The sequence below is a fragment of the Euprymna scolopes genome, chromosome 3 (assembly GCF_053919585.1).
Source record: "Euprymna scolopes isolate OS-2025 chromosome 3, ASM5391958v1, whole genome shotgun sequence".
Lineage (NCBI taxonomy): Eukaryota > Metazoa > Mollusca > Cephalopoda > Sepiida > Sepiolidae > Euprymna > Euprymna scolopes.
The window spans coordinates 129,443,361-129,457,363 of NC_136484.1; the positions used below are offsets into that span (position 1 = coordinate 129,443,361).

Genomic DNA, 14,003 nt, shown 5'->3' on the forward strand with positions numbered 1-14,003 from the left:
TTAATCAATCGAGAACCACATCACTCTATATAAAAACATAAGATATTAACTGATATATACTCGAGCGTCAAAATAATGAAAAGAATATTCTCTTGTCATAGCCCTAGCGATGAGATGATTCCAATATTTTCCCTGATTTTGATACAATTACTGATTCTGATTCTAAAATCATCTAAAAAAAAAAGTAGAAATTCATTGGAGGACAGGAGGGGGGGGGGACATGAAAAGTTCTCATCTGTAAATAATTTCTTTTTAATTTAATGAACTTAAAGTTTTCCTTTTATGCAGTTTATCCAACAGTTTCATTTTTATTTTTCACAAGCCATTTTTTTTTTTTTTTTACCTATGCAATTTTTTTTTAAATTAAATTTGATATTATTTTATTTTTTATTTACAGTTTAAAATCAATAAATATTTATTAGTACCAGTATTAGAAAATTAAGTTTTAAACAAAAATTAAATAAACTAAAAGAATCGTTTTTGGAATTTGAAACTGGGCTAAATTTATTTTGGGATTCTGATACCAATACCCCGAAACATTCTAATGTTCTCATTTCTGTCTAAATCGTCCCAACGCTAGTTTCTACACTCATAACTAGTTTGAATCTTAAAGATTGGCTTCAATCAATTTTCATTTCTTATTTTTTTAGCAAATGATGCAAGACATTCGTCCAAAAGTGAACAGAATTATCAATATGGTAATACATACAAAATAGAAGCCGCCATTCTCTACTCTTTGTAATCAAAGAGAAAGAGAACAGTCACATTAGTCTTGCCGATTCAATTTCACCAATCCTCATGGCAAAACAATTACAAGACACAAGAAACCTTTCTACCATTCTCTAAGCCTGAAGAGTTGGCATCCAGAAAAAAGACAATACAGAAAATGCAGGCAGTCATTTGAAACAGCATTCAGATTTCAATAGAGAAAAAATTGCGTCAGGTAAGAGTTTCATAATATTCGCCCTAAGCAATTTCTATAATAAGTAACCACGAATATAAAGAGGAGAAAAAAAATTAATTTGACTTCTGACAAGAAAGAGAAAAATTTTGTTTTGTTTGTTTATGACCAATCAATTTTTTTTAAAAGCAAAACACAAAATAAATGACTCATTATATACAATTAGTTGAACACAAGAATAACTACAGATAAACAAAATGCTGTTAGAAGCATATATTGACTTCATAAAACAAGTTAATTAAAAACTTGAACAAAAAAAAAAAAAAGAGGAAATCTATCAACAATCAGAACAAAATTAAAATACAAATATGAGGGTTGTTCCAAAAGTAATGCCGGTTTTTTTTTGGTTTTTTTTGCCTGAATGGATCAAAGAGGAGTGCAAATCATATTGTTAAGATGGCTGAACTTATGCATTCATGAACTGAAAGTTTTATCTCTCTGTTGTGAGACTAAGAAAGCAATTCCTGTTATAAATGCGTGTCAGAAGGAAAGATGTGTTATTGAATTCCTCTATGTAAAAAAAAAAAATTAAACCCATCAACATTCACTGGCGCCTGTAGAACGTTTACAAAACCGATGCAGTTGATGCCAGCACAAGAAATGGGCTCGCAATTTCAGAGTAACGACGGAGATGTGAGTGACAAAGTATGCTCTGGAGATTTACAACCAAGGCATCAAAAGAGGCTGGCAAAAGTACACTAAGAACAGTGGTAACTAGGTAGAAAAAAAATTCTGGAGCATCAAAAATTACTCGTTTTAATGGGATCACTCTCGTTTTCCTAGCTCTTCAACATTTTAATTTTTGACTTTAAAAAATAGAAGGCCTCACTTTTGGAATGAACCCCTGTCAAAAATTATGGAAAATTTTATATTAGTCAGTATTTTCACTCGCTATTTATCTAGATATATTATTAAAATATTTATATAAGTGATGAAATTTTTAATATATATATATTATTATTTTTGAAGGTTTAACTGTCGACTTATAGGGCAGTAGTTTTATTTCTGAATTAATTTCAGGTGACAGAGATGTTTGACTTGATATTAGTTTTATTATTTTCTTTCATCACGGGCTTGAAAATGCATGTGTTTTACTCACTAACTTCTACCTGACGGGATGAATGTACATATATCTACTTTTTACGATTATAAAATTTTCTCTGAACAAATCATGTGACCCAAGCTACATTTAACCTCTTGAGATAATTTGCTCTTCCATTTTCATTTCGACATACATGTTAAAATAAATAGTGACATGACCAGGTTCATGTAGAACTGAAACATGTCTCCAAATGTGGAGAAAAATGTGATTATGTAGAAAAATAAATTTTGGAGCACAAAAAAAATTGCTCATTATAAGGGTACTCCTGCCACAACTGAAGGAAATGGCAAGTTTTATAGATCATGTCTTTGTAGTTCCTCAATTGTTTTGGAGTTAGAAAAAAATATGAGGCTTTACTTTTGGAGCAACCCTAGTATTGCAACCCTGAGCATAAATTAAATAGGCAGAAGTGTTTAGTATGGGGATAAATATGAATTTAAGAAGAAACACCATTTTTCAGCCATATGTAAATGACAACATGATGTAAAGTTGGTCAAAATAATATAAAATGAAGCTAATGCTTTTTGCCAGAAAAAAAAAAAAAAAACTTAAAGTGAATGACATCAACTTAAAAATGTAAATAGAATACTAGATGCAAAGTAAAACTTATTCCATTTTATTTGTGAATTCATATTTTTCAAAATAGTACCAGTGAATAAAATAAATTTGATCCAATTAAAACTAAACAAAGCTAATTTCATAGTATCCATTAGGCAAATCACCCTGTGGACAAAATAAAACTATGTTAATTAACACGGACCCCTATTTCAAAACTTGATGACCACTGTGATAAATAAAAACAGCAGTTTGTTGTTATTACCTAGCCATTTATTTCAAACAAAGAAAAAGGGGTTGGATCTCATTGGATGAGAGAACGAGAAAAAGAAGAGCTACAGGATCAATCAGGTTTTTCTTGACCCAAACTATTCAAGTCTGAAATGGAATTTTATATAAGCAAGTAGACTTTGGAAAAATCAATTGTGTTCAGAGTTGTGAGGACTGTTTGACACATCTTTAGCCCTCTTTATAAGAACCTTGAGCCACACTTGGAAGAAACTCAACATCCAGATAAATCATAAGCAAGTCAAAAAATCTCTCAGCTCTCATCAGTCAGTGTAAAAGACTATTTACTTATATTGCAATTTAAAGAACTGGAATGGTTATTATACTTAGATTTAGTGACATTCATGTTACTTTAATAAACCTTTCGTTATTCCTAAACAGAGTTGTCTGTTCCCTTGAAATTCCCTTTGCAACTAACACAAATAGGAGTTGAGCTCAGCAGAGCCGTTTCCTTCAGTTGTGACAGATGGAAACAGATTGTCATCACCAATAGGGAGCCTGGGATTATTTAAACTATAGTCGGATCCTTAACTGATGCTATCGTTTTGAACTACTCTTTTACTCAGAGTTTGAAAATTTAAAAATTAATTTTTGTTGAAGTTTTTCAAAGTTTATTTGAAAAAAATAATGGATTAACTATTTTTTTTCTTTTCCAAACAATCCTTTTAGACTAAGGGAATTAAAATTTTTGTCCCAATCCAGAGTGCCTCTTTTTGGGGAGTTGGATTTTTCTACATCAAAAATTACCCTGTGTCTAACTGTAATGTTAGATTATGGTAGTATTAAATTCTTTGTAAAAAAAAAAAAAAAAAAAAAAAAAAAAATGGCTGTTGTAAAATTATTACAAATCACATATTTGCTTTCATATTATGGACAAAGAAATGCATTATAAATGCAGCTTTTCTAGTTTATTAAATTTCATTTCCACTTGATAAATCTATTAATTAAGAAATCAAAGTATTATCATGTAACCATAAGTTATAATTATAGCTGGGTAAATTCAGTTTGATGAGCTATGTCTCAAGTTCTTTTTGAACAGCCAAGTTTTTAGATGAGGGTAACCATATGAATTTATAAAAAAGATAGTTTATTAAATTCTTAATTCTGGTTAGAAAAAAAAAACTACTACATTCAAAACATTTGACTTGAAATAAATGAATAAAAGGAAAGAAAAATTAATATTTAGAAAATCATCTTAACATTAAATTAATGATCTTATTCAGGACGATTCTTTAAGGATCTTGAAGAATCAATGTTCAACAGCATTTTAAAGTTACTCTTTAAGAAATGAATGAATTATTTACCCAAGTTTCCTTTGTATCGTAGTTGATTCTTCACACTAAATTCAACCACAGCTTTTTCGTATTCCTTTTGTGAATTTCCAAGACTCTGAAATTTAAAAAAAATTTAATGAAAAATTTTTTTTAAAAATTAATTAATTTAATTAAAAAAATTTTTTTTTTAATTTAATGAAAAAAATTAAGTAAAAAATAAAGCTAAAAGTAAAAACAAAGAAAAATTTTGGTTTATAAATAAAAAAAATACTGCATTTATTGAATTTGATTTTTGTAAAAATGCCTGTGCTTTATTACAACGCTAACTAAAAGAATGAAAAAGATAATCTGCTCATTTTCAAGGTCATATAAAACTATCTTTTTTCAAGAGATTATATCAACATTTTGACCAGTTTTTACAGCAATGCATATGCACACACACACACGTTTTTGCAATTGCTTTGAGTATATTATACCTTTTTGGATGACTCCTCAACAAGTAGAGAGGAGAGTGTTGTTGGAGTGTGACAGGGCAGTGTGCAGACACCCACTGGGGCATCATGCATTGAGTGCACTTAGGAGTGGTTTTGGGTAGTGAAGCAGAGTGTTATTTCATTACTTTATGGGAACCCTAGAATGTAGATTGGTGAAAGATAAATATTTCTTCATGTCTTGAGGTCTTCTATTATGATGAATGTACAGCACTCCTCATTTATCTCCCTATCCCTGATTAGCAGGTACAAAAGGACAGAGAGTAGGTTAACCAGCTTGGAGTCCCCTGAAGGAGATCAGTGATTAAAATCAAAGTTGGGCAAAAGCAGATTTTTTTTTTTATATATATATACATAAGAGTCACCACTTATCAAGGCCCAGAAGCCACTCGGGGATAAGTGTTATTGCATGTACAGTAATCAATGAGATAGTATTGTAGTAATCGTTAGTATTGGAGATTTGATAAAGTGTCTTACTTAAGGGGGTGGTTCATCAGGAATTTGTTTATGTTGGACTTGAAGACATCCAAGTTGTAGTCAGGTGGGAAACAGGCAGACGGAAGAGAGTTCCACTGGTGTGCACTTCTGAGAAAGAAACTTTGTTCATGGAATCTATGTTTTGGTTTTGGCACAGTTAAAGAGTGGCAAAAATTTTTGGCAGTGGTTTCAGCTAGACGGGTGTTTATCGTGAAAGATTGGCAAGGGGGGACCAGGGATTGGAGTTCAGATGAGCATTTGCCATGGAAGTAATGATAAAACAAAGGCTTACAACGTCTCTTCTCTGGGAGAGAGGTTGCAGGGAAGAGAAAAGGGCATCCCCCACTAAGCCACAAAGTCTATTTTGTACTCTGTCAGGCTGAAAAAATAATCACTAATAATAAGATCAGACAGCTATCAACAGACAACATTTGGGTCTTTTTTTTTTTTCCACTGACAGTATCACCAACTTGTCGTGTTGGTTTTATTGTGATGCGACCACAAAGGTGATCAAAGGGTTACAACTATATTTTTATTAAGTTCTTTCTAATTCAGTAGTAATCAAACCATATCAAAGTAAAACTTATGTATTTTCAACATATGTTGGCAAATTAACATTCCAATAATTTTCAACTGGGCTTTTTTGGCTTTAAATGACATTAAAATTATTTTCGAAAAATATGTACTCACAAAAAACATAAAACAAAAAATAATTTTAACACTATACCCAATTCCTCCAAAACAAACATCGAAACAATAGCAACAAAATCAGTGATGCAACTCGTAGCAGCAATTTAACAAGGCAAAGTTAAAGGTAGTGTAAAGGGCAAGGTTAAATAAGATAGGCATAAGCCAGTTATAGAGATGCAATGGCCACATTTAAATACATAAAGATCTGACTTTTCATTAATTATTCACTCAGCCTTATATTATATGGCAAACTTTTCTTAATATTTAAGAGTAAATGATAAGCTGTTATCATAAATGGCTGCTTATCAATTCTAAATTCATATAAATATGCTAATTAATTATATGAAATTGTGGGAAATAGTTTTAAACATAAAAACCAAATGGATTTATGCTTATTATTGTGCAGCTATATCCCTTCCCCCTTCATCAATCACCTTAGCCCAAACTTATGTGCCGTGGTTTTTCTTAATCTTTTTAGGAGTCATGTATAGAGTCTAGAGAATGAAGTCAGCAATACAGACACAGACATTGTATACAAACTACTTGTTTGACGCAATTGTGTGTGTCATTAGGGTCTTGTCACTAGTGTCTCTGTGTCTGAGCTAACTTGCTATCTTTCATGTTCTAAATTTCAACTAAGACTCACTGTCGTCTCTTGCTGTGATCCTTCTTGGTAGAATTCTATCAATGTTTTCCCTATATCAGTTCAAATGCCTCCTTTTTCCTTACTTTGCTTTTCCAGTCTCTACTTAATCCCGTCTTCTATTTCCATTTTCGATTTCTTTTATTCTTTATCTTCACTTTGTTTATTATCTCTACTCCCCTCACCCGAATTGAAAGACTTGCATTTTTTTCCCCTCGGTTTATTTCATCAGAGATTAAAAACATGTTTACATTTTCTTTAACATCTTTACCAATTCCTTATCTTGACCAAAGTGATTAGCAGATCTTTCTAGAAATACAGAGAATTGAACAAAATATTTATTACCATTGCAACAGTTGGCATTGGTTCCTTAGTCATGTATACATTTGTTATAACTTGAGATGAAGAAGTGGAGATGGGAGAGAAGAGGCAAAATTATTTTAAGACCTAAACTGTCATCAACAGTTTAAAAAACAATATTTTTCCTCCATAATTTTTTCATCAACAGTTTAAAAAACAATATTTTTCCTCCATAATTTTTTTATCAACATTTTAAAAACAATATTTCTACCCCATATTTTTTCTATGTAACTATAATAAAGAGATGTATGCGCACGAGTCTTTCTTTGCATTCTTTATATTTGAGATGTAATTGGTGAAGTAAATATTTCATTGACTGAATGCAAATACTTTTATCACTATATAAATAAAACAGTAGACGTGTGTGAGTAAATATCTAACAGGTAAACTCTTTAACTACTGGTCACATAGCACTGACATTCTCAGGAAATAATATCCATACACTAAGGGTGGTTTATAGCAAATAATATCTTTGCTTACATGCATGTATACTGCATATAGACATCAGCAAATTTACATGTAAAATGTTCATTAAGCATTAGCTGACATTTTTGTTTGTATGTGCATGCACGTACATTCGTTTTTTTCTCAAGCTGGAACGCTCTTTTTTTTTTTTTTTAATTTCAATTCTAACTGATGACACCAACTCATTTTTTTTATGTTTGTGTATAAAAAAAAAATGAAATCATACGTAAATTTTACTCGCGGTTTGAAATTTGTAAATATGAAAACAAACCTATATATCTTTTTACAATCTCATATTTACTTTATTTCATACATATTTTTAAGACGGGGTGGAGGGAGATGACACACGCAATACAGACCATGCTGAAAGAACGTTATTATTTAGAAAACCATTTTTAATATGGAGAGAGGAAGGTATTATTTAAACTATTCTGTACTTTCACCTAACAATTTATTAAATAAGAAACTGACATGTAGTATCTGTATTTTGTTTAGTATCAGTTAACATCAAGTATCCGTTTCTCGATCCAATTTCTTGATTAATTTATTGTAAAGCAAGTGTTGCCTAATCACTAACTGCACTTTGAAATATTTATTTTTTGAGTAGCATGAATTTTAAATAAAGTGCTTCTACAGTGTAGTACCCATATTAAAAAAATACAAACCGTTTATAATGAAATCATGTCTTTCGAAAAAAGAACTGCCGAGTCATTTTCCAGAAGTGACGTCATGTGTTGTTGATGGTGTGTGTATGTGTGTGTGGGGGGGGAGAACGATTATATTGCTTTTAAAAGTACATTGGAGGCCACCAGGGATTACCAAAGCTTTTTTTTTTTTTTCTAGGTGAGGTTGGGGTGTGGTGAATTAGTCCCTGTTCATTCTCCCAAGCATTACCACCACTTTTTCTGTTTATGGAGAGGAGGTGGGCCAGTAGATGATTTCGCTGAAATGCTGCATCAGAACAGATATACACTTTGATCTTAGCCAAAAGGCCAAGTAAGTGTAATATAGTTTTCTACTAGGCATTACTTCCTTCTTAAAAAAATACAAAATAACCGACACAGCATATATTTTAAGAGGTGGAGAGGGGAATATAGAGTAAGTCCCGGAAACGGCTGAAGCAGTTTACAATCTCAAAATTACTTTATTTCACATAAATTTTAAAAAAAGTGAGGAGTGGGAGGAGATATGGTGTCAGTCTGGGAAATTGCTGGAACAGTTTAGGATCTAAAAATTACTTTATTTCATATCTATTTTTAAGAGAGAGGGGTGATATGGAGTCAGTCTCGTAAATGGCTGAAGCAGTTTAGGATCTGAAAGTTTCTTTAGTTTTTATCTATTTTTAATAGAGATGCGATGATATGGAAATGGTTGCAGAACTTTACGATCTCATATTTACTTTATTTCATATATTTTTTAAGACAGGGAGGAGAGAAAACTGACATACAGAATACGGACTATGCTGAAATAACATTATTTAGAAAGCCATTCTTAATATGGTGGGTATCTTTTTAACTATTCTGTACTTTCACCTAACAATTTAATAAATAAAAAACTGACATATGAAATATCAATGCTATAAGAAAGCCATTCTTAATATAGGGAGAGGAGGGTATTTTTGTAAACTATTCTGTACTCTCACCTAACAATCTATTAAATAAGAAACTGACATACAGAATACGGACTGTACTTAAATAATATTTACATATTTATTAGGATAATCTGCTGAGTCCTATTCTAAAAATTATATAATTTCGCTTAAAATTATAGTTGTGGTGGTAGTTGTGGTGGGAAAAGAAACACAGTAATGACAAATTTTCTGCTGAAGCAAGCGTTACCTAATCACTAACCAAGACAATGTATTTATGTATTTAGTTGGGAATTCTAATGATTCATCTTCTAACAGTGAATTCAAGAGTATGCTAAATTGTTTCAGATTACCCGTCAGAGGGTAAGAAAATTATTTAATATGTGTTGTACATTATCCGTCCTAGTAATTGTAAAATTATTTAATATTCATGCTGTTAATCACATGTTCTAGGGAAGTTAAAATTATTTCATACATACTTTGTGTAATTCACGTCCTCGGTTAGGGGTTAGGTAAAATATTCTTTTGCTCGAGATAGCAAATGATATAGTCATTAATTTAAAAAAAAAAAAAAAAAATCTTCTCTCCTAAAAATAACAGATATGTTCAAGCTTCATTTTTCTTATTGTTTTATTATACGGTCCTGGGCAACGCTGGGTGGGCCTGCTAGTTATGAAATAAAAGTGTTTTCAAAGTTTAATTGATTTGTTTGAAAAATCAAATAATTTTTTTTGTTTTTTTACAGAACGAGCAGTTATTAGAATAATGTTTTAACGCATTTTTTTTTCTTTCTACTTTTTTTTTTTTTATTCATTCAAGTTAATAAAATAAGATATTTATATCATTGTTTTTATCAGTTGCCTACTCGTTTAGACTGTTTGTCAGAATGTGGGAATTGTTTGAGTGTCAACTCTTGAGGATTCCATTGTAAACAGCCATAATCGTAAAAGAGACACTTCTGGCCTTCCTTACAATTCCAGACAAGTCTTTCAAAACTGTATGGCATCTCCTGAGGCTTCACTTGTAAGCTGAAGCAATAGTAATGATGATATCTTCATTGCTACCACCTGAAGATGTTAATTCACATTAAAAAAAAAAAAAAAAAAAAAAAAAAAATTATTCAAGACATTTGTGCTAATTAAATTTTACTTTTAAAAGAAAACAAAATTTTTTTTAAATCATGGTGGAAGGGAAGAAAAATCCTGTTTGTTTACTTTAGTCGTTTACAGCATATCAAGCATTTTTGTTGATTTCATGCTGAAACGGTTCTTTTACAGAGTATGATTAATTCGTTCTTAATAATCGAAAAATAAGTCTTTCATCTTTAATACTTTATATTTCTAATTAAACGATGCACGTTACATCAAATTTTAAACCTAATAAGGCTAACAGTATATTCAACATTAAAATGTTAAGTCACGAAAATGCTCAGTTTCTCTTTTTTTCAAATTAATTTAATTGCAAAAACACATTGAAATTTGACCCCCATAGCCATCATTTTTATACTCACCTTAATATTGATAAAAGACTAGCCTGGGTGCCCACCGTTGCTCGGGTGTTTGGAGGTGTGTGTTAAGAAAAAAAAAAAGTGGTAGTAGGCAGGCAGGCTCGAACCCGTGATGCTAAGGCGGAAAAGAAAGTGAAAGAAAACCTGACATCTTACCCTTACTCCATGATGCGACCAGAAGTTCAGAACGTTGAAATTAGTAAAGTCATTCCAACTGATATGATGACTTGCAAAATTGGAGGCACAAAAAAACAGAGTCTTCTTGTAGAAAAGTGCCCAAATGAGGGTGAAGGAATTAATGTTTTTAGCCAATTTTTCAATATTTGTCATCCGGGTCGAGCTTCAAATCAATACCAATCTCGTGAAAATCCGTTGCCTCTGTCGAAAGTTTTAGGCAGACATACAAACATACATACACACATTTAAACAGACAGGTGAGATTTACATAAAAGATATCCATTTCTTAGTGTATTTAATAATAAAAAGTAAAACTCATTTTTTTTTTAATTGACTGCTTGATTTTCACACATGTCACTAATGCAAAAACATAAGAAAGTGTTCAGAAAATAATGCTTCCTATTTATTCTGCATGAATGGATCAGGAGGCATTGTAAATTGCATTATTATGATGACTGAACTTGTACATTTATGACCTGAAACTTTCATTTCTCTGTTGCAGATATTGACAGTGTGAGATTAAGAAAGTACCCACCATTATAGACATGCATCAGAAGCAAAGATGTATCATTGAATTCTTGGCAAAAGTGTATTGAGAATGGTGGTGACTATGTGGAAAAATAAATTCAGGCACACAAAAAGTTGCTTGTTTTAATGGTACTACTCTGGTCTTCATAGCTCTTCAACTTTTTGAGTTAAAAAAATAGGAGGCTTTACTTTTGGAATGATCCTTGTAATATATATATATATATATATATATATATATATATATATAAAAACAAAAAAACTTTACGGATAATTTTAACCAAGTTCAAATTTATTTAAACAGAAGAAGAAACACAAACTTAGTCATATTTTCCTAACACATCAGCTTAGATAAATAAAGGTAATGGTGATATTCTGACTGGTCAATGAGCAAGGCAGCATAACTAAATAAAATATCAAGAAAATAAATTTTTTTTTAAAATAAACTAAGAATATGTTAAAAGCATCTGTTCTCCATCATCCTTCAATTGATTACAGAGATTTGATTCTGGATTTAGCGGACTCCATGGTTTTGTTCTTTCGTTGAGAAGTCATGACAACGATCCCCCAAACGTGTAGCGAGAAATCCAACAATCGTCAAAGGTCACAATCCTACTTCTCAACTCGGCCTGTTTTTATACAGCTTATCTTTCCCATTTGCATTTGTGCAGTGAGATTTCGCGAGAGCACATCTTATAAAACCACAGACACCGTCTTTATTCTCTCTCCCTTTATCACCCGACCTCACCTGACACACATACACACACGTGGTAAGACTAGTTTTCCTTAATTTAAAACAGTTATATTACACATGTTTTAGTGTACTTAGTTTGTGATATTGGGACCTTATATTAGAATGAACTTATTATTAATTAGAATGTTGTAGTTTGCTTGAAGCATTGTGCATAGTGTGAAAGGAGTTGTGTTTGAAGGCTGTTACAATGCAATTTTGTAGAAGAACACTGTTAGGTATGAGACAAAGAAGTAAAAGGAATAACGACAATATTAAAAGATTTCAATTTTCAATTATAAAATATTTATATTACTTGTTTTGATTGGACTAGTGTTCTCATCTTGAGTGTTATTCGTGCAATGTTTTGTTCGGTTTGGCCTTCGACCGTCTTCAGGCATGTTGGTTGTTTGGAAAAGAGAGGAAAAAAGTTTCTTTTCCAAACAACAACCAACATGCCTGAAGACGGTTGAAGGCTAAACCGACCGAAACATTGCACAAATAACACTGAAGATGAGAACAATAGTCCAATCAAAACAATATAAACAATCATTCCACATCTAAAAAATTCAGAACTGTAATATAAAATATTTATTTACCAACATAATGTGTTACACCAGTATGGTAATGTGGTGTGAAGTTCTCAAATTTTCGAGGTATACCTCATTTTCAAAAGGAATAAAAAATATGTGCAATCATTCAGTGGAGGTGTTCTTGTTTATGCCAGAAGCTGGGAATCATTATTATTAATTAACTGTACTTAACCGGCATTACACAGGTGGGTTTTTTTTTTTGCATTTTTAAAAAAGTTTTTAAACTATGACATTTGTTAGCTTTTTCTTTAAATAGGATATCAAACGTTAAATTTAGTTATTACAGTATTGTTTAGTTATTAAATTACTAATTGAATCCAATTTTCATAAAACTAATTAATTTTGTTAAGTTTATGTTTTAATCTATTTATAAAATTATTATATGTAAATAGCTTTCACAACTTGCAATCTAAATGCATGAGAATTTGCTAAGAATTTTGAAACTAGTTTAGATTATTTGTATTATTTGGATTCATTAGACTACTGTTCTCGTCTTGAGTGTCATTCTCACAACGTTTTGGTCAATGTAACTTCCAACATTTTTCAGGTGTATCTTGTCAAACTCATTCTTCTGTCAGCCATGACTGGATAGAGGTCCTAAATAACTTAAGACCTCTGTCAGCTATGAGTGGATAGAGGTCCTAAGTAAATTAGGACCTCTTATAAAAGATATCTGTTGCTTAGTGTATTTAATAATAAAAAGTAAAACTTATTTTCTTTAATTGACTGCTTGATTTCAACACATGTCACTAATGCAAGAACATGAGGGGGTGTTCAGAAAATAATGCCTCCTATTTATTTATTCACCCTGAATGGATCAGGAGGCATTGCAAATTGCATTATGATGACTGATCTTGTACATTTATGACTTGAAACTTTCATCTCTCTGTTGCAGATATTGATGGTGTGAGAGGCCCTAAGTAACTTAGGACCGCTATCCAGTCATGGCTGATAGAACAAGAGCATGCTACTCCCCTGAAGTAAATAAATGGTTCCAATTGAAAACCCGTCCAAATTCCCAAGTTTGACTGAAACATTCCCCAGTTCGACAAGATACACCTGACGAAAGTCGGAGATTACATCGAACGAAACATTGTGAAAATGACATTCAAGATGGGAACAGTAGTCCGATGAATCCAAATAATACGAATAACCAATCTTCATCTCAAAAATTCAGAAACGTAGTTGAAATTACTTTCTATTTAACAGTTTAAATGACTCCAAATTCTTTCCCAATTCATGTTTTTTTTTTTTTGGTTTGAGCTATTAACAAAATATTAAAATGCATTCTGATGAATTTAATTTTGTAATGCAATTATTTTTTAAAGTAGGATTTAAAAAATTTTGTTCATGATATTATATCTGATTTCAATAAATATTCAATTAACAGTATTTGAATTAAAAAATATTAATTCATTATGTAAGCTTTCTAGTAAGGAAAAAAAAAAGACACATAAACTTGTTTTATAATTTAAATGTAAAGATTTTTTCTTGGAATCTTAGAGATTCTCTTAAAATTGATTAATTATATCATTTCATAAAAAGGTTATTTGTTTTTGAGATGCTGGTTTTGAAAT

General features: G+C 31.1%; 1 protein-coding gene across 1 annotated transcript in view; it reads right to left on the bottom strand.

Moving 5' to 3' along the window:
• The window catches only part of LOC145259102 (protein FAM91A1-like), a 131,165-nt gene that overhangs the window by 81,706 nt on the left and 35,456 nt on the right, over nt 1–14,003 (bottom strand). The window contains exon 2 of the mRNA XM_080116760.1: nt 4,211–4,295. Within this exon, the coding sequence (XP_079972886.1) occupies nt 4,211–4,295 (85 nt within the window). The remainder of the gene's footprint in view (nt 1–4,210; nt 4,296–14,003) is intronic.